Below are 26633 nucleotides of genomic sequence, written 5' to 3'. Positions count from 1 at the left end.
AACACTTTTCTTTTAGGAAGATGAATTCTAGTGGGTTATATTCTGGGGTAGGAAATTGCATCCTTTGAATCATCTCCTTGCAGGGATGCATTTCATTTCAGCTTTGGCAAGCTCTGAACTCCTGTGTTTTACATGGTACTTGTCAGAAAAACTTTGCTCTATGCCATGCTGTCAAACTGCCAGCTAGAGATAAAACGGCTGAGCTTTCTGAACCAGCCAGGGGGAACTGGGAGCTACAAAAGGCAACTCTAGTATTATACAGTCTTCTAATAACATGCAGAAAAAATGACAAGAGGCAAAGTGTTTGTGGTTAAGGATCTGTTGCCTCTCTTGCTTACTTTTTCAAGATCTCATCATTTTCTGACTTGGTATGGAACTTAAAGATAAAACAGAAGAATTCAATCTTACACTAGATTTCAGCAGTTTGCAGATGGTGTTTTATTTTTTTTTTTCATTTTATTGAGTGGGTGTATTTCCAAACAAATTTTAAAACTTTCATTTTAAGTTTAAAGGCTTCCACTTCAAATTTCATAGTGAATGAATATGCTAAGTATTGATTCCAGTGTTTTGAAAAGAAAATGCCATCTAACAGAAGAAAGAATTCAAACTTGTCTAAATTATCTCCTTAGCAATCAGGAGGTTTTTTGACACCAACACTTAGCCAAATGGCCTTTTGATCCTGTAATTTGCCAGTGTCTATCATAATCTTGTTGTTGCTAGAAGCAAACATTTAGTAATTTGCAGCTTTGTGCCTGTATATACTGTATTTTCCTGTAAACCCAGTGAAAATGGGCTTTGATATTTTTCTGTGGAAGATTTCAAATGTTCTGTATCTTGCATTATTTTGATGGAAAGCTATAAATACCTCTTTGTGAAAACTGATCTGTATGTTAATATCTTAAAACTGTGCATTTGCTTTTTGTGTTTTCAGAGGTTTTTCTACCTATGCTGTAAACCCCTTAACATTTTTTGAACTCCTGTCTTTGGTGTTTGTGCACCTGTCTTTCAGAATTGTACTGTGATGCCTCTCCTTTCCATATGTGCAATGCTGTGTTTGCTGGCATTGATGCTAATTCAGTTAGCAAGTTTTTATGCATTGCAGAAGAGCATAAATGTATCAACTGTGATAGAGAAATTTCTATAAATAAAATGTGGAAAGGTAACAGCAGAGGTGAGAAAGGGTAAAAATAAGGCAGGCCTGTGAAGTCTGTCTGCATGGGCATCATTCTGATGTATTAGGTGGTCTGTAAATCTAATATTTCCAGAAGGAAAAGGAGGAGTGGACATTCCCAGGTGTTTTCCATGTGTGTCACAGAAAGGAGACATTAAGGTTGCACACATGAACCAAAAAGCAGCAAAACAAGCCAGCTGTTAAAGCACTCATCTGATAACTGGAAACAAATACTTCTGGCAGCATTATCAGAGCTGCAGGATGCACATAGAGAACCAATTTATGTATCTTGGAGGAGAGCACTGGTTTAGGAAATCCAGTTGAGTTATGTGAGTTTCAGCCTCAAAATTGCCTCAAATTCTCTATTCTCTTCCCCACTTGATTAGGTCATGCATGTAATTTGGTATCCAGACATTTAAAATGCCCAAATGCACTTTCAGGATTGAAATGATTCTTGTTTATATTAAAGTTTCTCTGTCCTGCTGGATGACTGACATGGGTGAAAAGACCAGCTGCTCGTATGGCTAAGTGAAAATAAAAGTAGAAAATGTGTGTAAAAGGAGAATGAGAAAGAAGAAATGCTTTTACACTGGTAAAATGAGGGAAAAAAAAGGTGAAAATTATAGGTCAGTCCTGACACTCAGAGACTTGTGCTTTCATTTCAACTAGATTGCACTGAGTGGACCCCCTGCTAATCTGAGGAGTGCCTTACATGTGCAATCTGTACATTGTGGCAATTTGCATTATTTCCAGCCCGAGCCTGGAAATTATTTGTTCCCATTAAAATATTAATGCATTTATGCAGAGGCTGTAACTGGTCTAAGAGCTGTTTTTAATAGAATGATGAAGTTCACATTCATGAAAAAAGGTGGAAATTTCTTCCTATCCTTATTTTGGAAGTGGGGGAAAACATAATGAGAACTGTGGACACTCATCACAAGATTGCCATGAAGTGCCAACCACTGCTATAAACCTGGCTTGGGAGGGTGCTGCCTTTTGTACTGTCAAAGCAGTGAGAAGGTGGTGAAATCCAGGTTCTTCTACTTGCCAGACAGGATGTGGGAGCTCCATCAACAGTACCACTGTAAGCCAGGAGCCCAGTGTCTGCTGCAGGGTGAAGTTGATCCTGTTCCTGCACAATCCTCCCTCTCCTTCCTTCTCTCCTTCACTCCTTGGATAGTGATTTTTGTTGGTCTCAGAATGACTAAATATCTTCTGTAAAGTATTTCAGTGCCTGACCTTGAGTAAATGAAGGAGCTGCATTGCATAAATAGTCAGTCTGAGGCTGAGCATGAATTCCTATTTTCAAGCAGATACCTGAGAAGTTGTGTTCTAATACAAATACATTGATCCTGAAGCCTTATGCCCAAGCCCAGGGAAATGGTTTCTAACACTGTTTGCACTTGCTGTGGAACAGTTACTAACTTTTATTACCAGCAGATTGCAACAAAGAGATCAGACAACTGAATTATGAAGCAAGCTATTTTTCGGGCAATTGCAGATCATGGATATCTGCTTTATACTGAAGGTAATATAAAGGCACATCAAACAAGTATTAAATTACTCTGCTAGCACATGGAGTCTTCCAAGGAATAGGATTAAAAAAAAAAATTAAAAATCTATAAGCCTTTGCTGCTGCCTCATTCTAACTGAAATATATTTGAGCCACTCTTTTTTATGTCTTGGCTGAAAGACAGGAATGGAAGTCTGTTTCCTCACTCACAGTCAGCAGATTTTACCATCCCAGTGTAATTTTTTCACCTGGGTGTGCATTTTAAAACCTTGTACTTCTCATTCTCAAGTGCATAGTGATTATTTTATGTCATCTTCCATTTAGTTAAGAAAGTCAATCCACTCCCCTCTGCAGTGTTTCTGTTTGTAAAAGCATTCTGATCAATATCAGGATTTTACATAGGTACCTTCACTCTTGCCAGAAGAATTGTGTTTGAAGGGACTGGCTGTGCTGTAGTAATGCACTGTCTGTGGGAAATGCAGTAATCTCACATCAGAGGCACTGATGGCTGAGAAACCTGTTTCTGAACTCATTAAAACAAACTACAGAGCAGAAATACAGTAAATAGTTTTCTACAGCAGTGTGAGGAGGAGCACGTAACAATAAAAAGAGGGGTCTTGGTGGCAGTTTCAAAGTATAACAGTTATGGTTCTTTGTAACTGCTGCAAACCCTGGAGTGCAGCTTGAAAACATGATTGAAATATTTTCATGCAATTCAATAGATGTAGTTCTGTACTTTGTAAACAAGTAAGTGTGTACTTCACAGCTGCCTTTGAGATGGGCATGAAAAATACCAGAAATTCAGTTTGTGTAACAGTGGAAGGAGTATGTGGTGTTTAATAGAGGTTATGGAACTGTGTCTGCTTTACTGTGCATGTCACACTCAATAGCTGCTTTTATTTGAAGTACATGATAGAAATACATGTAGAGAAGAGTTAAATGGTGCGTTTTTGACATGAGTTCAGAAGAGAGTATCAAGACTCATAAACATACATGAGTTCAGTATCTCATAAGGCACAAAGAGTAGGGTAGGGTTTTTAGGGGCATTGGTTTGTTTGGGGTTTTATGTTTTTTATCTTCCTTCAGAAGCATGTGGAAGAATGGACATCATGCCTGTAATTACTTCTGCTGTGGTTTCTGAATTCGTGCTTTGGGTTTTTGAATACCAAACAAAAATAGCATTTTTCACACCACCCCTTGCTCACCTTTTGAGGTATTGCAAATAGGTGGGAGTTGGGATTGTGCTGAACAGAAATTCTGGAGCTCAGGGAATTTAAATATGTAAAATAGTTTCAAATTGTGTTTAAAAGGAAATCGAGCATGCTTGTAGAAATGTTCCATTTGCAGTAGTGTTAGAGTTATAACAAGTGCAGAATTGCATTGGTTTTGTTCCTAATGTGTTGCAGAAGAGTTGAAAAAAATGCTGGTTGAACCACTTGTTTATAAGTATTAAATAGGGTAGGCTGGTATTTGAAATTCTTGTGACTTTCCTTTGTAAGATTGTTTTACTAATGCTGAATCGATGCCAACAATGCTTTGCTGTCATGAATACTGTAATAGCTGTTTGCTCTTGAGGTGTACTTGATCTAATCTTATTATAGGTGATGCGTATTATTTTCAGGGTTTTTTCATTTTGCATTCTTTAGCTGTGGAGTTGCAGTCTAACATGCTATCTGTTGTTCTTCTCTTTAAGTCGTGTCATTAAGACAGACATGGAGTTGGAAGTTCTGCGCTACACCAATAAAATCTCCAGTGAAGCTCATAAAGAGGTAATGGATCCTTTACTGTTAATAATTTTTGCTCTTAGTGTAGCAGTGGTACTCAGAAAATGTCCCCAGCACCCCAGAATTGCTTAGTAATAAAATAATGGAAAGGCTGGATAGAAATAAGAGGATAATATCCCTCCTATTACAGCCAGTAATGTACCTTGCATTGTCCTTGAACTCACCAGTGCGTTTGTGATCTGTGAGAAATGAAGTGTGGGTTTGGGTAAGAGCTCACCTCAGCAGAAGGTGACCTGCTTGCAGTCTGTCTGTTCTGTGTGCACAAATACCTGTATCATGATAGAGAAATAAAAGATGATTATTCAGGCCCACGTGCAGCTCTGAAAAGCTTAACTAGCAGGTAACTGTCCCCAGATCCTGATGGACTGGGGAAGTCCTTCCATGCACAGAATTCCTCAGGGTGCTCCTCAGAGCTGAAGGAGTCCCTGGAGCACTGCTGAGCCCTGCTGTTCTGTTGCCATACCAGAGTGGCAATGGCAAGTCCAGGCTCTCAGCAAGGCTACTTGGGTTGGACCTGGCACTACACCATGGGAGCTGCACCCCTCTCCTGGTGGTCATGACAAAGCCAGCTTGGGTGTCAGTCCTGTGCTCCATACAGTGATGCAGATCTGCCCAAGAGTTCTGAGACTGGTGATGACCAGGGGGAGCTTAGGTAAAACTGGCTGATGAGGTTAGTCTCAGCTTGTCTTGGCTCCTGCTCCTCAGATACACAACCTATGAAGGGTAAGAATGGGCTAAAATAAATATTGTAAAATTGAAACTCAAAGGATAGTTATTTTGCATTCATTTTCCTTCATCTTTCTTCATCCTTGAATAATCTTATCACATCTGAAAGGGTTTTTTTTCTGTAGAGCAGCTGCCTAGAACTTCTATAATACAGAAACAGGCAAAGTAATAAAACTTAGCAAATCTGAGAACAGGGATTAGATTTATGACTTGTAAATTGGTGTTAACTCTAGTAATTTTCTGTTGATTCAGATTTCAAAGTATAAAAGAGACTCTCCCATGTAGGATAATCCACTTCATAGCTTTGTTTTGCCTAAGTAGAACAAAAGGACTTGCTGCCATGTTCACCACAGCTTTCACAATTGAACATTGGTATTTTGATGAGCTGCACTTCATTGGAATATAGTAGTTTGGCAATTAAACTTGCTTTATTGCTGGAGACTGCAGGCTTTAAAATGCATTTATTGATGTAAATTTAAATGAAGTACAGATGATATTTTTGTAATATAGGTTTCTCTGGAGATAGTCATAAGTCATAAATTTATAAATATGAGATTTCCTCCTGCTATGATGGTCCCATGCTAATATGTATCTTACAGGTAATGAAGGCTGTAAAAGTAGGAATGAAAGAATACGAGATGGAGAGGTAAGAATTCTTACACTAATTATAATAAAAAAGATAATATCTCTGTAGTAGGGGGAAAAGCAATAGCTGAGACAGTGCAGTAGCGTGGATTCAATTGAGACTGAGAGTTCATTGGTGTTTGAAGGCCATTGTAAGTATTATTTTGTTATTTTGAGGTGGTACTTCATCTGTTTCAAACATGCATTTGATGAGGGGTAATTATTTTTTGGTTAAATGTAGCATATCTCTCTTGCTGGAGTTGCAGTAATTTACAGAAGCTTGATGAAATAGCTGTTTTCATTGTTTGAAGCCATCCAATAAAACTGTGTTTATGGTTAAACATTGCCTTTAGTCTGGTTGTGCTTCGAAGACTGCATGAGTGGGTGTTTTTGTGTCCTGTGAAGGGCTGTGTGCAATTACATTTTGCCTGCAATTACAGGCAGCAGTACCTGTACTCAGCCTGCACAAGGAGTTCAGATTACCCTTGTGATGGGTGTTCTACTGAGAAGTCAATAAGAAAGCAGCAGATCTCTCTAGTGTTGAAAAGGATGTGCTGTACAGGCATCCATGAGGGGTTTGCTGCTCCTAAATGATACACTAATGGTGTGTCTAGATCTAAGGAAAACATTGTCTCCTCTCTTGAATCAATATTTACAATAGATCATCATCATTTATCATATAAAGCATGGTTTTGATCATCAAGTCCATTTATTTTTAGATTGTACATGGTATTTTCAATTTTTAAAGTATTTGCATAATGAAGAAATAGAAAATAGCAATCATATGTTAGTTACTGTTGTTTCTTGGCAGTAATTTTTCAAAGGCTTCTAAGCAGGCTAGAGCAGCACCCAGGGAAGGGAATATAAAGAGACCACAGTATTTGTCATCAGGATTTCAAGGTAGCTCAAAAGACAAATAAAGCCCTTAGTTCCATTTAAGCAGTTTAAATTTCTGAAGATACCATAGGCTCATGCCTATAATTTGTCAAACTGCATTTACATATACCACCAGGTAACAGGGAAAATAAAATATTGTTTACATTCTGTCTTTATTTTTGAACTTTGTGTTTATGTTCATTTTACTCACTGGCCGTGCTATACATGCCAATAGTGAAATTTTGGCTCTAGAAATCATTAGCAATCAAAAATTTCCCTAGAGCAGAATTTCTTCTCAGGTGCTTTTAAATGCCAGTTTGATTTAAATGTCATACAGCAACAACATATATAAACACTCTTCTGTAAGTCTACAAGGTATATTACCTTTTTTCTCCAGGACTTTCATTCTTCCTTGGTTAGCTCCTTTCACACACATCAACCATTTGCAAAAATTATTTGTGTCTTTCAATTGAAAAAAATAAATAACTTAAGCAGCTACTGCACTTATTTAAAATTGCCTTCTATTCTTCCATAAATCTTGCTGGATTACACTTCTTGAAAGAGTTTGAAGTTATTTAGCTAATGAAAAAGGTCTTGGCAGACTTCTCTACTGTGTCTGCCTTGGAGACTATAATTAGAATTTCAGTTTCTTTTACTGAATTCATCCCTGCACCTGTTCCTTTAGGGGAAAAGGGCCCTAAAAATTTAAACTGTCTGGTATTCTTCTGTCTGCTAGGAAGAATAATGGCAGAGATCCCAAAAGCAATTAAAATTGTCTGTTACTGGATGTAGAACCTAAGTGTTGCCTTTTTTTTGTCCATTTAGTTAAACAGTGGTAAATGATTTTGAACCAGTAATGTGTTAATGCTGAGATATATAAAAAATAAATGCATTTAAATGCAACTCCAATCAGCCCTGACTTCTTTTCTGGTTTGATATTATTTAACTTTAATGTGTGGTCGGTTGACTTTAAGGAGACAGCCAAGGCAATTATCTACAAACAGTAATTCACAGCATGTGTAATTGCATATGAAGTCATTTTGGTAGGTCAGATTCTGGGTTTTCTCTGAAGCAGTTTGTTTAGTATTTGTGCTTATCTCATGTTTAATTAATCTTCTTTAATTAAAGGGTTTTAATTATGAAACTGCTCTGTAGTGAATATATTGTTCAAAATATAGCAAAATGGTAAAAAAAAGTCTTCAGCTTGAGAAGTGTGTGAATAAAATCTGTGATTCCAGGAAAGTTGGAATATAGAGCATATAGACAAAGAGGTTTTGTGTATATATAAAAACACTGAAAGTACTAATTAGGACCTACAGTTATCTGTTTCAGAGTTCTCTGAAGGCCTGAAGATAACTTCTGTAGATCAGTGTTTATCAGTTTCTAGATTTCATCTGCCTATTATCAAATTAAGTGTGGAATCTTCTGTTCATTGCCTCATTTGTTCCCTTTTTATTAAAAAGAACTCTTTTAAGATTGGGGTGGCTACTTGGAATGTCAGTTTGGTTGGGGAAATGATGTGAAAGTGTATGCTGTAGCAACAGGTGAGTGACTTCCTGCACCAGGAGTTCTGGACACACAGCTGTTGTGTGCATTGCCCATTCTTGCTAGCACTGAAACTCCAAATGTCCAAAATATCAGAATAAGACTCTCCAACACTAAAGTTGTTTGAAAGAGGACATAATTTATTCAGGCCTGAGGTTCATGCTGGAGATCCTAACCTAATGTGGACATGTGGTTCTGTAAGTGTTTCTTATGTACAGTTAGTACATGCATATTAAAATTTACCCGTTACCATGAATCCCACCCCATGTTCCCAGAGATTCAGTCCTTTGTTTTTCTGTCATGGCATTCTTGAGCCAGATGTCTTCTTTTCTTCCAAAGGTCCTTGCTGAAAGCAGCTTTTGCATGCCTTGTGTCTTTGCTAAAAGCTTCACAGGCACCTTAGAATGAATTAACCCTTTTGGTGTTGCTGTGATAGGAGTGTGTGCACAGAACTGGGTTCATTGGATGATTATGTGTTTATTTCTCACTGCCTTGAGGATGCCAGGCAGCATTCAAGCAGCCCTAAAGACCCATTCCCTTGTCCCACAGCCCCCTGAATTGTGTGACTGACTCTGAAACCTCTGTGGCTGCTGAACACGGGGGCACCTGGGGGTTACCATGCAAATAACTGATGGCAGTGCCCAAAACCTGGGGCCTGGTCCTGCAGGTGGAGCCTTTCAAAACAGAGGAGCACTGGCCAGTGTACCCCTGTACAGTGCACAGAGAGCATTGGCTGGTGTACAGGGGGCAGTGGCTAGTGTACAGGAGCATTGGCTAGTGTACAGGGGGCAGTGGCTAGTGTACAGGAGCATTGGCTAGTGCACAGGAGCATTGGCTAGTGTACAGGGGTATTGGCTAGTGTACAGGGGTATTGACTAGTGTACAGGGGTATTGGCTAGTGTACAGGAGCATTGGCTAGTGTACAGGGGTATTGGCTAGTGTACAGGGGTATTGACTAGTGTACAGGAGCATTGGCTAGTGTACAGGAGCATTGGCTAGTGTACAGGGGTATTGGCTAGTGTACAGAGGGCAGTGGCTAGTGCACAGGGGCAGTGGCTAGTGTACAGGGGTATTGGCTAGTGTACAGGGAGCATTGGCTAGTGTACAGGGGGCAGTGGCTAGTGTACAGGGGTATTGGCTAGTGTACAGGGAGCATTGGCTAGTGTACAGGGGGCAGTGGCTAGTGTACAGGGAGCATTGGCTAGTGTACAGGGGGCAGTGGCTAGTGTACAGGGGCATTGGCTAGTGTACAGGAGCATTGGCTAGTGTACAGGGGGCATTGGCTAGTGTACAGGGGTATTGGCTAGTGTACAGGAGCATTGGCTAGTGCACAGGGGTATTGGCTAGTGCACAGGGGCATTGGCTAGTGCACAGGGGCAGTGGCTAGTGTACAGGGGCAGTGGCTAGTGCACAGGGGCATTGGCTAGTGTACAGGGGGCAGTGGCTAGTGTACAGGAGCATTGGCTAGTGCACAGGGGGCAGTGGCTAGTGTACAGGGGTATTGGCTAGTGTACAGGAGCATTGGCTAGTGCACAGGGGCATTGGCTAGTGTACAGGGGCAGTGGCTAGTGCACAGGGGCATTGGCTAGTGTACAGGGGGCAGTGGCTAGTGCACTGGGGTATTGGCTAGTGCACAGGGGTATTGGCTAGTGCACAGGGGCAGTGGCCAGGGCACAGAGAGCAGATGGTGGGCACAGCAGGGGAGGGGATTCTGCCCCTCTGCCCACAGGTGAGACCCCACCTGCACCCCCAGGCTGGGCCAGCACAGGAGGGACCTGGAGCTGCTCAGAGAGCCCCGAGCAGGCACCAGGGTGAGCAGAGGGATAGAGCAGCTCTGCTGGGAGGAAAGGCTGGCACAGCTGGCATTGCTCACTGCACAGGAGAAGCTTTGGGTGACCTAATTGTGACCTTCCAGTACCTCAAGGGAGCTACCAGAAAGATGGACAGACACTACTTACAAGGGCCTGGATTGACAAGGCAAGGGGGAATGGCTTCAAACTGACAGAGGGCAGGGTTAGATGGGATATTAGGAAAAAATTCTTCATTGCAAGGGGAAATAATTGTGGGGATTTTGTAGCAGATAATACTAAACTTAACTCCACTCTAACGGCAATAATTTGAAAAATAAAATGGCAAGAAAGCAGCTACAGAGGTTTTTTCTTGTTGGTTTACAGTGCTTACAGACTATTTTTACACCTTGCCTCTCTTACTAGCTGAGGCTGATAAAAGTCCTTTATTCATATTCTTTTCAGTGCTGTCCCTGATTCCAAGCAGAGCTTGGACTCTGAGATGAGTTGCTGTTGTATCTGCCAGTGTTAAATTTCACTATCTGGGGAAGTCTGAGAGCACTCTCAGAGATTATGGCTCTCATCTTTCATTTTTCTCTCTCTCCTCTGCTCCAGTGGAACAAACTGAAAATAAAACACATGTTATTACACTTAAAAGAGAAAATGTCCAGAATAATTTTATTTTCCTTTGGATATTTCCTTTTAGTGAAATGCTGATGATTTTAGCTAATCAGTATTTGCCACTTGCCATTTCCTGATGATTTTGTTCTTTGAATGTATATGAAAAAATCACTGACTTCTGCAGGAAATGATCTTCAAAAATGCTTGGGTTTTTTTCATGAGGCTGCATAGATTTTCAGCTCAATTATAACCTTGGTTAAGTCCTTCACATAAGTGTGCATAGATAGTAAATAAGAATGCCCACTGCAGCTGACAAAAATAGACAGGTGAATCTTTCACAGTTGGTTTTTGGTGTGGGAATGGTGTTGGATTGTGTCATGACCCTCCCTGCTATTTGTGTATGTTTATTAAACAAGATACCAGCACTCCATTAGTCTCCAGCAGCATGTCAGTCTGCTCAGTTACTGATACATCTTTTATGTCTTTTTCTTTTCCTTCTTTTTTTTTTTGTTTGTTTGACAGTTAGTGTTGTGTAGCCTGGAAATGGCTTGACTGCCTTATTTCCCTGCCTTGCAGTTAGAGGTGATGTGTTTTTCAGTGTAGGGTGCTGCTATCAAAAGGTTAGTTTTCCAACTTTAAAATACATGAGAAACAGAGAGAAAGATGTGGAAGGTGACCTTTTCCTGCATTTTAAAAACCCCAGTGCAATCCAGTAATTTTTCCTTTGTTTCTGCAGGCCTGTGTGGTAGGACAGGAGTCTGCCTGCTGTCTGGATGGTGGTTTGGTGTAAGATGATCCTGTACCTGATATTATTTATTTGTCTGTGTATCTACTTCTAGCACAAGGGTTGAAGGAAGCTTCTGTTCAGCATGGATGCACTGGGGCTGGCAGGGAGGGAATGGCTGAGCCAGTGGTTTGTACCTGTGCCAGGGGCAGCAGGGGTCATCCAGGACTTCCTATAAATGGTGATAGGAAATGACCTGCAGTGTCCAGGGCCAAGTAGGCAGCAAGTGCTGGGTGCCTGCTAATTGCTTTGTTTGAGTGAGCTGCTGAATCTTATGTGTTCAGTGCCCAGAGGGAAATCAGGAATAATGTGTTTGCCTGGAAGAGCAACTGGATTCAGAGAGACACTTCCTTCAGAGAGAGCCTTCCCCTCCTGCCCACCTGCCCTACGTACAGCTGCTCCTTTGATGTCAGGAAATTAGGCTGTCACCACTTGTTTCCTAATCCAGCTGAAGTAAGGTTGTAAATAGTCTTTAAATAAATCTAAATTTTAAAATTGCTTTAGGAAACCCCTGAGCATTGTTTCTCTTCTGTGACATACAGAGGCACAATTGCAAATGTGTGCACACTCGACTCAGCAGAAATGGGGTAGAGGATTACCTGTGAGCATGGAGACCTCCTGTCTCAGCACCTCATCTGCTTTAGGAGATGTAAATCCACTGCAGAAGGTTCAGCTGCCCCAGCCCTGGCAAACATATGCCCATTTCCATTTGCCCTGCTCCCCTTCTGCCCAGCTGAGAGGAGAAATGTGGGAGTTAGACAATTCTTGGGGCACTGAGACCCATTTTACCTGAGCTGCTGGTCAGTATGTTCATGGTGGTTGGTGATGGACTCCATTAGCTGCTGGGAGGGAGGGAGCAGGGCAGTTTCAGTGTATTCCCAGTAACCTCTCAGCATTTTCCCTTTGCAGGAGGTCCTGAGGGAAGCTCAGGTGTTCTGTCTTTCAGTCACCTCCTGGTGCAAGAGAACTGTTTAATTTCACAGGCCACTCTTGTGACTTGTGATTGAAATTCACATATTTGGGGTTTTTTTTACCTTCTACAAAAAACCTGTGAACTGGGACCATGTGAGAGATTTTAAATAAGCCCCTCTATCATCACAGGAGTACCAAAGAACAATTACCATGCTGATTTTGGAAAGTGGTTGCCTTCAGAAAGAGAGCTGTGGCAGGATGTACACCACGTGTGTGCATACAGAACTTGGCTCTTGGCATAGCAGGAGATAACTCAACTTTGAATGCTGTGTCACTGTCCTCACAGGGTTAGTAATATAGTAAATCTGATAATTCAAAATTATCCTTTGATTATCTTTTTGGAAATTAAAAAATAGTAGCATTTTTATTTTAATTTTGTAACTGATTGGAAATTGCAGGCTTTATTAATTTCTATGTATGTTTTCTACAGTGACTATTAGTCACTGCAGCCACTATTACTATGTTATAGGAAGCTTTCTTCTCAAATTAGCAGTGATCTCAGAGTTTTTACTGAATCCAGTGTGGTATTGAGATAATGAACTAATTAACATTGCTAATGACAAGCTAAGATTGGAGATATGTGAAATGGAACTCATTGTAAAAGACAGCAGGCTGAAATTATTATTTGATGTGGATTTTGTTCATGCTTGTTCAGACAAGTCAAAAGTAAAGATTCTACCATATGTCAAGCTTTATCTCCATTGTAAGCTTTGCCTCAATAATTTTTGCTAATTACTGAGGAAGCAGAGAGAGGAGAGCTTTATGTTTGTTGGCCATCTTTTGATAAACAGAATTGCCTGTGATCATGATCAGAGACCAGAAGCTCAACTTGAAGGAAATGGGTAGAATACCAAGACTGTCCATTAATGTCATGATATCACACACTGACCTGAAAATTAAACCTATTTTACACACATGAAAAAGAGCAGGTTTTGTTCCTTGCTGCTGGCATGCCCGCTGCATAATTATTTTCCAAATTTGTTCTCAGAGCATCCTCATCATCATAGTGTGCAAGTGACACCTTACAGCTTATTAAGCAGCATTTCTAATGTCTCTTGTGATGGCTCTTTTTTTTTTGGTTTGATTTTTGTTTGGTTTTCTGCTGTTGCATCATCTGTCTAGGGGATGAATTGTGCAGAATTGTGTACTGTTTTGGCAGGTGGTAGTTTTTTGAGTGTGTGCATTCTCAGCAGTATTGAAAAATGCAAGATCAGGGTTGTCATTACAGGATGATATGCCATCGTAGAATCAAGGATGGAAGAGGCCTTAAAGATGAAGCCCAGCCACCAGCCCAGCACCAGCACTGTAAACCTCACACCACTAAACCATTTCCCAGTGCCAAATCTAGATTCCTTTTAATCACCTCCAGGGGTGGTGACTCTACCTTTTTCCTGAGCAAACTATTCCACCACCTGCACAGTGAAAAATATTTTTATGCTACCTAGTCTGAGTCTCCCTGTCTCAGCTTGAGGCCATTTGCTCTTGTCCTCTCACTGTAAGCAGAGCAGAAGGGGTCAGCCCCAGCTCCCTGCACCCTCCTGTCCAGTAGCTGGGAGGAGTGAGGTCTGAACCTTCTCTTCTCCAGACTGAACAAACCCAGCTCCCTCAGCTACTCCTCATGGGGCTGGTGGGGCAGGGAGGCCTCTGTTACTTGAAGGAGTTCTTGGGTCATTGATAAAACTTCTTTCTGGTAGTTTTCTGTTTTATTTTGTGCTTCATTTTCATATTGGCTCTAATACCTGGGATCAATGTAGTGATTTTGTCACCTATGATAGGCCCTTGAAGCTTGATTTGGGTCCCTTGTGCAGTTTAGAATAAAAATTGAAAATGAATCCTGTTTCAGTCCCTCAGTCTGCATTAACCTCTGATTCCCACTGTTGGTGACTGGTCTCTCTGCCCTGTCCTTCATCCAGCTCAGGTGCTGGAAAGCAGCCTGAGCTCCAGGCAAAAGGAGCAGCCTTTGTCCAGATGGGTGTGGCTTGAGGGCAGTCAGTGGATCAGGGGACCCTGGGAACAGGGTGCAAGGTGTTTATCAGTGAGGGGATGTGCAGATTTTTTGACCTGCCTACCGAGGACCTGTGTGGTCATTTGAAAGGAATATAGAAAGGAATGTTGAAATGTTCCCAGGAACTGGAGAAGGTCTTACGGTAGACTTAGTTGCAAAATGTGTCTGGGTCTTCCTGAACGTGCTTCCTCAGCTTCCCTTCCCTTAAAAGTTTTGACTTCTGCACCTGCCTAAATTTGGTCCAGACACTGGCATCATAAATTGAGTGCTATAATCTTTTATTATCCTTAAGGTAATAGGTTTGCATATCCCAAATGACAAATTTCTGCCTTTTCCTCTCAGAATAGTTCAAGTATTCAATAATCTATCGAGGACAAATTAAGCTCTATGCTGGGACACCAACGCCCTTTTAAACTAAGCCCTTACTGCATTTGCACTTGCTCTGGGTTGTTGAACACAAGTTCAAACTTCAAATATTCAATTTGAAACTGAAAGGAAGATTATGAGGCATTAGTGATTATGTTGGCACTCTGTCACTGAACAGCACTTACGTGTTGTGTGCTATGTGGGTGGCTGTGTATTTGCTAAGAAGCGTAACTGAAGATGAAAGTTTAATTATTTCTTCAAGGCAAATCCTTTCTCCCATGGACTTAAACTTGCATAAGAAAAATGAAAATTCATAAGGAGTTTAAAAATTGGCTAAAATTAAAAACCATTTATTTTTACCCTATTTATTCTTCTGAATAATAAAATTTCCCCATGGGTTTTTGGAACATATGTAGAATAATTATACTGTAGAAGTGGTGCTTTAGCTCAGCTTCTGGAGCTAGGGCAAACATGGTGATTATGCTGCAAGCTTAAATCTGGGTCTTACAGAAAATCTCAGTCAAGGCTCTGTTGCCATCAAGTGCAAAAAACTGTGACCCATGGATTGGTCCCTGTGGGAGCAATTACTCTTTGCTGAGATTTTTTTTCCAGCACTGAATATTATAAATGTCAAAAAAAAGTTTAACCCTCGGTACCTCTAACAGAATATTTTCATTCCTGCTGGCAAGAATAAAAATTTTTAGCTATATTTGCATGTTTGAGCCAGGATTTTTTTAAAAGGCTTTTCTTTATAAACAACTGAAAGGTAAAAGTGCTGTCTTTTAAGTCTCAGTCTGCCTGCCTTGGTGAAGGCAGAAGCGGGGCTGGAGCTGCCTGCTGCTGCAGTGCTGTGCCCAAGCCTCTCCTGGTGGGGCTGTGCACGTTGGATGCAGAGTGAATTGATGATTCAAACCTCTCGTCTGGCGGTGGCAGCGGGGCCAGAGCGTGGAGGGAGTGTGGGGTTGCTTAGGAACGGGGCTGGATGTGTTCTCAGCTGCAGTCCAGGACACGTCTGGTGCTGGGGCAGGGTGTTTATGTTCCTCCTCGAGCTGCTCTTGCCTTGGGGAAACCCCCATCCCTTGGGGGAGGTGCAGCTGGGTGTGCATTTCTGCTTCCTTATTCTGGTGTTTGTGTCCTGTGGTTGTAGGCTTCTAGCTGGGTAATAATTAGCATTGACTCTATGATCTAGAAGGTATGAAAGACGCTTCATTATTAGAAATTTACGGTTCTTATAGAAACAACTTGATTAGTCTCAAGTGCAAACCTCTCAATCACTATTGGTGGCTATCAATTATACACTCTAGAGAACTATATCTGTAAACAATGGTTACTGAAAGAGAGATAATAATTGTTTGAATTCTTTTCCTCTAAGTTTCTTACAGCTTCTACACAGTTTCTCAGGATTTTTCTGGGGAAGTCTGTGCCTGCTCTCTGTGGCCAGAGAGCTGCTGCCACAGTGTAAGACTTACCAAATCAAAGCATGTCCATTATTCCTAGCAGAAATTAAAATAATATTTTTCTATTACCTAAGTAACAGATCCAAACCCAGCAGATTTCCTGCCCCTTCCCTCTTTTCTCATATATGTTCTTTGGTGCTGGATACAGTCTGGTCATTAACTGTGACAAAAGTTTGATAAAATGGGTAGAACTTGCATCACGTGTTCAAAGACTTCTGCAAAGTGGCACTAATTGTGAGATGCTGAGAGGAATGTTGTGCAGCGTTGTAGCTGAAGTTTTAGTCAGGAGCACCATTCACTCACCCTAGTACTGCAGTGAGACATAAAGACAAATGAGTCCCAAATATACCAACCCTGGGACAGGATCAGTCACCTTTACTTGTACTTTTTTTTTTCTCAGTTAGTGATTTGTGTTTATCACATTGTTTTCCAAATATAAAATATTGATGGTTCTCAAAATAGTCTCAGGCAGCATTAAGTGAAGGACTTCTGGTTTTGAGACATGAAGAGATGACCTTGCAAGTAAAAATCCGTAAGATTTTTGCTTTCTAAGGCTGCAGATTTTATTTGTGTGGGTAGACATGAGTGATATCTTTTAGTTAATATGTAGAACTTGCAGTGAAATTTGATAAGTTTTTCTTTCCTAAAAGTTACCTTTTGGTTCAGTTTTGCTTAGCATGCATAAGTAATTTTAAAAGTTTTTGTGAGGCCTTTCAGCAGTTCAGGATATTACTTCAGATTCTTGTGACAAGCATTGATAAATTTCTTCCAAAACATGGGGGAATGGGCTGCTCTCCTTTATGAACCCTGTTCTGTAGCCCAGGTGCCTTTGCCAGATCTCAGGTGGAGCTCTGTGACCTCCTGCATGTTACCCCCCTTGATCTACACAGAATGCACTGCTGCTCTGCAGGCTGTAGCTGCATCTGTGAGAGAGATCCCTCTGAGTTATTTTTAGCTAAATTACTTTGTTGTTTGCCAGGTGTATTCATTCCTTCAGGGTCCAGTCTATACATTTGACCTTGCTCCACTTTCCCCTCCTGCTCAGTGACAGAGGAGGGGCAGGGTTAGGCCCTTTGCCTCTGCTTTGATGCTCTGAAGACAGCTTGGAAAAATCAAGCATGTGTAGTGTTAGTTCTTGGCTTTTTTCATGTTTTTGTTAAGGTTGGGATTGAAAGTGCTTGAGATGATATTTTGTGTTCAAACTTAAATGTTTATTATCTTTTATTTATATTACAGTTTTATAAGTCATGAGTTCTACAGCATTCTACTGACAAGTTACAAAATGGTTAACTATCCTTCTCTACAAGGTTTTTAAAGTTGAACTATCTGATTAAGAAATGACACTTAAATGATCTTCTCTTTCAACTTAATAACTAATCTTTTGTGCCTCCCAATGTGGACTTTCTAATTATAAAACACTAGCTAAACGTGTGAAGAAGAACAACTACCTACTGCCTTAAAATCTCTATTTTGCCCCATATATATTGCTGCATTTTAAAACTTTAAACACTAAGTTTTCTACTTTGTGATATTACACACTCTTATTTAAACTGTACACTTAGAATTTTAGTGCTATCCATTAATTTTGCAAGTTTTGTCTATGGCCTCAGGTTAAATGTAGTATTCTCTTGTGGGTCTGTGCCTTTCAGCAGAGAAGGTTTAAAATTCTCAGCATCCAGGGTTCCAGCAGTGTAGGAAGAGAGAGCTCAAGGATCTTACTTGAGACTGTGCAAGACAAAGGCTGTGTGTCAGGTTTGTGCGGGCCAGGTCACTTGGCTGTGCTCAGGGGGAATGTGGGGTGTCAGTGGGACCAGCTCAGACATGGGGTCCCCCCTGCCCCTTCCACAATGCATTCCACTTGGGAACAACACAAGAACAGTAAATCAAATAAAAATTGTTTTCATCATTCTTTGCTTTTCTCACTGCTTCTCCCAGGTTCAGAGAATGGGAATCCCACATCTGCTGGTGGCTTTGCCCTAATCCTCAACACCTGAATGGGGTGCAGGACACCTGGCTTCTAGCTACAAATCATGGCAAATCATAGGTGTCACCATTGTCACTCCAGATAAATGCCAGATCATTGCCAGGTGCCATTCATCTTCCTTCACTGCTTCCACCCAGGCTCACTAACCCTCTGCTAGCATCCAGCATTGCTCTCAGCACAGGTCCCCAGATGTACCCATATCCCTTCAGGTGCCTCCTGTAGCTGGAAGGGCTTGGCCAGTCAAGGCTGGGTTGCTGCCAGAGACCTGCCTTTAAAGCTGTGTCTACACTACTAAAACAAGAGGCACAGGGCTTCTCAAAGCTGGCAGTGATGAAAATATTGCCTAAAGTCTTTGCTTGGATCTAGAAAAAAAATGACTGAAGGACTGAGTGCACTATTGCATGCTGAAGGACTGGAAAATTAAAGGGCTTTGTTTGAGTAGTGTCCTCCAGCAGTAGCAGAAAGAAGAGACTTGGTCTATTTCAGAGATAAAAAACCTCAGAAAATAAAACTTCCTCTGCCACCTTTCATACATCAGGGGGAAAGTTGGAAGCTGATAGCGGTGAGCAGGATGCTCGTGTCCTTCAATGTATTTTTTCTTGCTGAGGGATAACTTTTACAGTGGCAACAGTACTTTTAAATTTTCTCTTTCTTGGAGAAGAAGAAAAAGTCATTACTTCCCTTATATTTCAGGTGGACTGTAGGTAATCACAGCTGGGCATGTTGGTGTACACTGGTAGACCATGCACCTTCTTTGGCTCACTCTTAGACTACATTTTTGTTTTCTTTTTTTGTTCACTCTGAACAACTATTTTGAATCCATGATTCATATGCCTTGGTGGTTCTCTTTAGAACTAGAAGCAGGTGTAAATTCATCAAGCTGTTGAAAATGGATCTAGGAATAAATGAGTCTCAGCTGCCATGGCAGGTAGTGCACTCATAGCCATTGCCATTGGCCTTTGGATCAAGCAGCAGAGAAATAGCTTCACAGTAAAGAGCTCAGAAAATTCTAACTAGGTAATGAGTAGTGGCTTCCTTTTGATTTACAGCATAGCTTTGCAATCAATCTATAAAGCTTTGAAGAGAAAAAAAAAATCTCTAAGGAAAAGGAAAGGGCCATAAAATTAGTTGCTACTGTCTGCTTACTTGTCTTCCCTAATTCCAAGGGTGTGTGCTGAAAATGGATGATAGTGTGCAAAAATCTCAACTATGGCCAATTCCTTTGTAGTTTCAAGCTGAGATACAGTTCACATCATGCTGGTTCTTGGAGAATATTCAGTTTCATCTTAGCTGTAGATTATGTGTAGATGGGTGTAGTTGGAAGAGTTTGACAAGTGTTGAATGTTTGTTGTAACTTCCAGCTCTTGTATATCAAATTCCTGCTCTGATCTCTGTTTCTTTCATCTCCAGTATGTGTCTTTCTCTGCAGAATGGGATGCTGAAGTGGATGTGATAACTTGCAGAACCACATTCAGCAGTATTTTTTTTACTCAAGCAAATTACTACAGTTCAGAAAACTTACTCAGTAATCTTGCACTGGAATTTGGATTTAGAATTACAGTTTGTAATTGTCAAGATGCCATTTGGCTGAGATTGCTCAGCCATTAATTTGTTTGAAGTCGACACTTGAGTTGAAAGACTAATAGCTGCCTTGGTGCATTGCTCAATTTTAAATCTCATCTGTTATGGAGTTTGGGTGTGCTGCAGCTGGGGATGTAGTTTGTCATTTTAATGGCAGGGGGGCAGAGCTATTGTTTAGGGACCTGGGGGTTTGCTGTTCACATGCACAGGAGGGTTTTTGTGGTACTTGAGTAAAACTTCAACATATATAACAAAGCTGATCTTAAAGTTTTAATATGTGTATTGGAGCAATTCTTTCCACTACTCAGAACAATCCCTCTAGGATTAAAAAAGAGACACAAGAAAACTTGTGTTTTCATCATATGAAAAATTGAAAGAATTGTTCAAATGTATTGGTGTGACTCTTGTTGTGTGCAGATTGCTGTCATGTTCCTGTGTTGGCATACAGATAGTATTGGGGGTTTTTACTGCATGGGACAGACTTCTAGAGGGATTTAAGCAAGGATTTGTGTGCCACTTTAAAAAAATGGTTACTGACTTGCAGATATGATCTTCATTTCCAAAACTGGTAACTTGTGAACTGAGGTAGGGTTTTCATTAATAGCAGCAATCTATCTAGCTTTATTTCCTCCTCATATTTCAAATTGATTGATTATTTTTTATTCATAATAAAATAGTTTTTCTTAGTTCACATAGGAATATTAAGTTCAATGTTAATGATGGTATAGGCATGAATTAAAATGTTTCTCCACCCCAGGATTAGAAAGTTACTATTTCTTTATGCACCTAAATCTTTTCTTGGTCTCTTAGCTCTTAATGTTTCCCCAGTCTGGCTCCTGCTTTGCTCTGGGATGATTCAGGCTGGCAGTAGTGAGCAGACAATTCTTTTTTATTCACAGAACAGGCTGAGTTGGAAGAGACACACAGGGACCATCCAGTGCCGCTCCTGTCCCTGCCCAGACCCCCCAACAATCCCATCCTGTGCCTGGCAGTTCTCCAAACCCTCCTGGAGCTCTGGCAGCCTCGGGGCTGTGCCCATTCCCTGGGAGCCTGGGCAGTGCCAGCACCCTCTGGGCAGTGTTGGTGGTTGTTTTTTTTGTTTGGGTTTTGGTTTTTGCTTCCCCCGCCCCCAGTACTTTCTTGCCTGCACCAATTCATTATTTCAGTGTCAGGAATAATTGAAACTCAGAGCATAAACTGTGAAATATTTGGTGTGCTGTGTTTTACATAGCTAATAGATGTACTGGATCCCCAAAATATAAATCAAATCATGTAGTCTATTAGACTTTACATAGTAGAAACAAAATATGAAATACTTTACAATGCAGAAAGTGCTTTGTTGCTCCTAAGGGATACAATTTTGACAATTTTATGAGGTTGCAATTTATTTGTGCAGTGAGTTGGCACATGGTTTTGATAAAAGTAATGTTCACAGAGCATTTTGCTAACAAGAATACTTTTTTAAAGCCACTAGTCTTGCTGATTTGTATTGTACAAACAAAGTATCTGTTAAACTCCCTGGAAGTGTGCCTGTCTGAGATGTACTTACAAACCCTGCATGGTAATACTGGTCTGAGTGTGAGCAACTGAATAAGCTTTCAGCCTGTGCTGAGGAACATCTTTTAGGAATAATAGAAAAGAAGAAACCTGTTAAGAATTGGGGAAAGCTGTATTACTTTTTTTCTGATGCAGACTTTATCTTACACAAAAGACCCAGAAAAACACGTTGGCCTTGAGACTTTCATGCTACCCCTTGCTGTGAAAAAATGGTCTGATGTGGCTGTTCGAAGAATGGTGCAGTTGACAGGAATGACATTTCACTGAACAAATGCTTCAGACTGTTGTCTTGCAAGATATTCTTCTATAAATACATGTGAAACCATACTGCACACTGGACTGAATGTGCATTGCTCAAAATTCCAAGTATGGCCTTTTCTATGTGGCTGCTGCATGCTGTTTTTTTCTGAATGGGATGTAGAGAAAAGGTGACATGGAAATTCTGTGCCAGCTGTGACTGTGTTCCCAACAGCTGACAGGGACTGTGAAGCAGAGAGCAGAGCAGTGGTGAGGCACCCATACTCATGTAGCACTGCAGAATCATGGCTGAAAATACAGCTTCCCTACTTTCCAGACTTCAGGTGGGATTAGACATCAGTTTAAACAACTAAATTTTCAGCACATCTCTTTTCATATCTTGTTTCTTTGAAATTGCTTGAATATACTTGACTGGCATTTTTGCTGTTTAAGTTACTTTGGAGACCAAGTCAGCAAGCCCCTTCCCTTCCCTTCCCTTCCCTTCCCTTCCCTTCCCTTCCCTTCCCTTCCCTTCCCTTCCCTTCCCTTCCCTTCCCTTCCCTTCCCTTCCCTTCCCTTCCCTTCCCTTCCCTTCCCTTCCCTTCCCTTCCCTTCCCTTCCCTTCCCTTCCCTTCCCTTCCCTTCCCTTCCCTTCCCTTCCCTTCCCTTCCCTTCCCTTCCCTTCCCTTCCCTTCCCTTCCCTTCCCTTCCCTTCCCTTCCCTTCCCTTCCCTTCCCTTCCCTTCCCTTCCCTTCCCTTCCCTTCCCTTCCCTCCCATTTTTGTTTCTCTTCAGCCCCATTCAATAGTAAACCAAGGAAAAGTGTCTTACAGTATCTATCCCACTATTTGAGATATATGGGATATAAGTTTGGTAAAAATGTTGTGGACAGATTACAACAGGCAGTAATGAACCTGGGAGAGGATAGTTCAGAAAATAGTGGTGAAAGGAGTGTGTTAAAAATATCATTTATAAAGTAGCTAAACTTTAAAAAATTGAGATTAGAGTTGAAATTAGAAGTACCAGAGATCAGAATATTGCTTGTTGTCAGCCTGATCTTTTGCTTGTTCCCATAGAATATTTTGTCTTTCTAAAACCATCAAGGAGTGACGATATCTTATGCAGGGAGAACTGAAAGCCTCTTAAGACCTGAAAACCTGTGGGTTTTGAATGGTTAAATTCTGAAATAAATGAGGTTGTCAGGAGTGTTTTCAAGATCTGTGTACTTGGCATGGAGCTCTGTTCAGTATTGCAATGTGCTGAGAGATTCAGAAGGGCTTCCTGCACATACAGGAGCTTGTCAAAGCCTTTGTTAATGAGGATTTGTACCAGTTAGGTGGAAGGACACCAAAAGGAATACTGTTACTTTTAGAAAACCACTGGTTAACCTCCAAAATGCATTTACTTTATTGACAAAATTATCAGTTTATGGAATGTATGAAAGGTGTGTTATCATGAAACCAGCTGCTTGGGTGAAATAATCAAACTCAGTACTCTAGTTAAATACTGTGTATGTTTAAAATATTATTTTTACATATTTCAGATTTTAGAGGATTTAAGTGTGCACACACACATGCATATCTCTCCCTGCAATATTTAAAATTGCTTTAAATAAGCCCTGATGAAACACAGCATCAGATATACATAAGCAGCTTCAGGAGTTGTTGCTACAGCTATAAACCACATCTCTCTCAAAAGACTGTTTGAGTAGCGGTGCCCTGTGGGGTTATTAGCAGCTTCTGAAGATTCTTGCATTCCTCATCCTACTGCCAGAGTTTTGGGAAGAGAAGACACATGAACCTGTTCGAATTGTTCTTGGTAAGACCCAATATTCCTCTTTTATCCTCCTTGATCTACGTGCAAAGCTGGCAGAGGACTGTGAAACTCTGAAGCATCTGTACCTGCAGAGGAGAGGAGGAGAACACCAGCGACTGTGGCCATTCCAGTGCCTCACTCCTACCCAGGGTTTGCCTCACATGTCCACAGCCCACACAAAAGATGTCTGTACAGCCTGGGAACACTGGGGGCTTCCCTCAGCACAGGGGTGAGGACCACTGAAATGAGAAGTACCAAGCAGCACATCCCAGATTTCAGTATCAGTAACTACAGGTGGGCATTGCATATTGCAGGGTGTTTGTTTGCCTCAGCAGCACACAAAGATTGAGGGTGTATTTGGTGTGTAGTTCTGATCTCTTGTCACAGGAGTCTAGGCAATATAACATCAAACTCACTGTTTATAATGCCATTCAAAGGTCTTGATTTTCAGAGTAATTAGAGAAAGTGCTACTCTGAGTTGGAGTGCAGGAGTGCTGAGACTTGGTTGGAAGATGCAGAAGTCCAAAGGGATTAGGGAAGATGAATGCTTATAAGGCTACTAAACACAGAAGCAAGTAAAAGTAAATATAGATATGATCTTTAACCAACAAAAAATTTACAAAAAATTTGACATGACCTCGCTGCTACTGCAAAAATCCAACATAGAGTAAATCAAAAAGTTGTAAAAATGAAAACAGATTCCTCATGTTATCAGGGTTTTTGGGAAAGAAGAGTAGGAAACTGGAGGCAAAAGGATAGCATTTTAGTTATGAGAGCTCGAGAAGCCACTAGGATTTCACCAGGTTGGTAATTTGTTTTTTCTTGTCTTTCTTGTTGGTTTATTCCTTCTTTTTCTTCAAAGAAGATTAATAGCAAGGTAATAGTTTATGAGTTGTAGATAGCAAACTCAGAAGCCTTTAAATGGCTTATCTATATTCTGAATAAAAACAAATAGTTCTTAGAATATTGTATACTTTATCTTTTTTCAGCTAGGAGAGTGTATCAGATTAATTTTCTGTGAAGTCCATTGGTATTCCCTGTTCAGAGAATTTATTTGTTGCATAGGATAGTCCTTAGGAAATTAATTATGAATTGGCCTGAATGTACAATTTTGTCCAAGGTTAAAGAATCCTATTGTGTGGGTGTGGGGGCATCAAAGCACAGGGTGGACAGAGCAAGAGGAAATGGCCTCAAGCAGCACATGGGGAGGTTCAGGACACCAGCAGGAATTTCTTCTTGCAGAGGGTGCTCAGGCCTTGGCAGGGGCTGCCCAGGGAGGTTGGAAGTGCCCATCCCTGGAGGTGTCCAAGGAATGCCTGCAGGTGGCACTCAGGGTTCTGGGCTGGGGACAAGGTGGGAATTGATTACAGGTTAGACTCAGTGGTCTTGGAGGGTTTTTCCAACCTTAGTGATGCTATGAATTGTAAACAATCATCACTAAGTGCCAGTGTGCCAGTGCATAGCCTATGCATCCTGAGGTGTGAAAAATACTTGGGTTTTTAATCCTGATAATGCACATAATTCATTAATTGGGCTAGATGAACTTGCCTTGCACTGAAGTTCTCATAAGAGAACAGAACAGAAAGCTAGAATTTTAATAAATGCTCATCTAATAGCCGAAGTTGAGAGAGATGCCAGCTGAGACACTGCCAAGTCAGCCAGCTGGGACAAGGATCAGTGTGTCCAGGGACTGAGGCTTGGACCAGAACTTCAAAATGTGTTTCCATGCTGAGCTCTGCTGGGAGATGCCAAACAAATCTGTTTGACCAACTTATGTTTTTCCTTTCATTATTTCTTGTCTCTGTGGAGACAGAGAAACTCCAGTTCTCCCTACAGGACCTGTAGCAGCAAATGACCATCCTCAGCTGGAATTCCTGTTCTTCTGTGCAACATTCAAGTGTGCCCCCAAAACCCCCCCAGGCCTCCTTCCTGCTCAGGTGCTTCCACAGCTGTGCTCCTTTGGAGTATGAGAGTCAAATCCCAGTTTTCTGTTGAGCTATTCAGATTGCTTTTGTTATGAGGTAGGGTTTAGTTATTGTTAGTCATTAAGAGGTGAAGTTAAAGCAGAATACAACTCAGGAAATTACTAATTAAAGGAGTGGTACACTTGCTTTTAAAGATTCTCAACACGGGTTAGTGAATATAAGAACAAAATTAAGCTGTTGGTAAGTGATGGGGATAGGAACATGAGCCTAGATAGTCTCTAAACTGCAGTTCACCTCAGTGTGGTAATTGCTGCAGGTATTGGAAGCAGCTGGAGTAAATAGGTGAAACTTTTTTATTATCTCCCAAAAGCTGGGAGTATTTGTAAATGAGTTTGGCAAGTTTCTGTAGTAAACTCACTCAAGAGAAACACAATAAAATGTATTATAGAATTAGTAGCACAAAGAAACTTTTTTTTTCCTGTGGGTGAGCTTTGTACATACATGGTCTTATTTTGGCTAGCTGTGATCAAAAAGATGCCTATCTGAACTTGGTAAAGATGACTTGTAGCAGTTTGAAGAGCTTTTATTGCATTGATTTTTTGGTAGGAAAGTAAACAAAATAGTTTGGAGAACTGTAGTTTGTTTCCTTACTGTGGGCATTATAACAATGGCATCCCTTTCCAGTTGCAATTACTAAAAATTCAAAAAGAGAAATTAAAAATCTGCATTTTTCCCTGAAAGTAACCACAATTGTTTAACATTATCCCTAAACCACTCCTCTCCCATTTTTCCTAATGAAGAGCAATAGAAGTAATTCCATTCACTTACCTGCAGAGGCCTGGAGCAGCTGTGTTTTCCCAAAGGCAGCTTGGGCTGTGCTGTGGGCTGGTGAGCTCACCTGGTGCACAAGAAGCTGCAAGTGAAATGGATTCATCTATTTTCGTTATCCAGGCTAACAGGGTATTAAAAGTAAGACTAGAGAGTGAAGAATGTATTGGATTCCTTTCAGCTTAGATTATCAAAGGAGCTGCTGTTAATGTAAGGAAAGGCTTAGGTTTCAATTTTAAGAAGTGCTCTAGTTCCTCTTCCATATCACCTTTTCAGTAGAATTTAAAGTCTTAAAGGCTAGATTTTTAAGGCCAACTGGCTCTTTTTGGATAGAGTAGCAATCAGTCTATAATATTTTGGGGATATGGGCTTAAATTTCCAAGATACTTAAGTGCTTCCTGAAAGAACCCCCTTACCTTCTTGGCTACTCTTAATTTAAAAAGCCTTATTAATAATGCAAGATGGGCATGAAGAGA

General features: G+C 40.8%; 1 protein-coding gene across 1 annotated transcript in view; it reads left to right on the top strand.

Annotated features, from left to right (window-relative positions):
* The window catches only part of PEPD (peptidase D), a 143185-nt gene that overhangs the window by 35526 nt on the left and 81026 nt on the right, over positions 1-26633 (top strand). The window contains exons 8-9 of the mRNA XM_084214878.1: positions 4378-4453; positions 5794-5840. Of these exons, the coding sequence (XP_084071004.1) occupies positions 4378-4453; positions 5794-5840 (123 nt within the window). The remainder of the gene's footprint in view (positions 1-4377; positions 4454-5793; positions 5841-26633) is intronic.

The sequence above is a fragment of the Fringilla coelebs genome, assembly GCF_963513975.1.
Source record: "Fringilla coelebs genome assembly, chromosome: 14".
NCBI classification, from domain to species: Eukaryota; Metazoa; Chordata; class Aves; order Passeriformes; family Fringillidae; genus Fringilla; species Fringilla coelebs.
The sequence above is the reverse complement of the archived record's forward strand: the minus strand, read 5'-3'. Positions and strand labels throughout refer to the sequence as shown.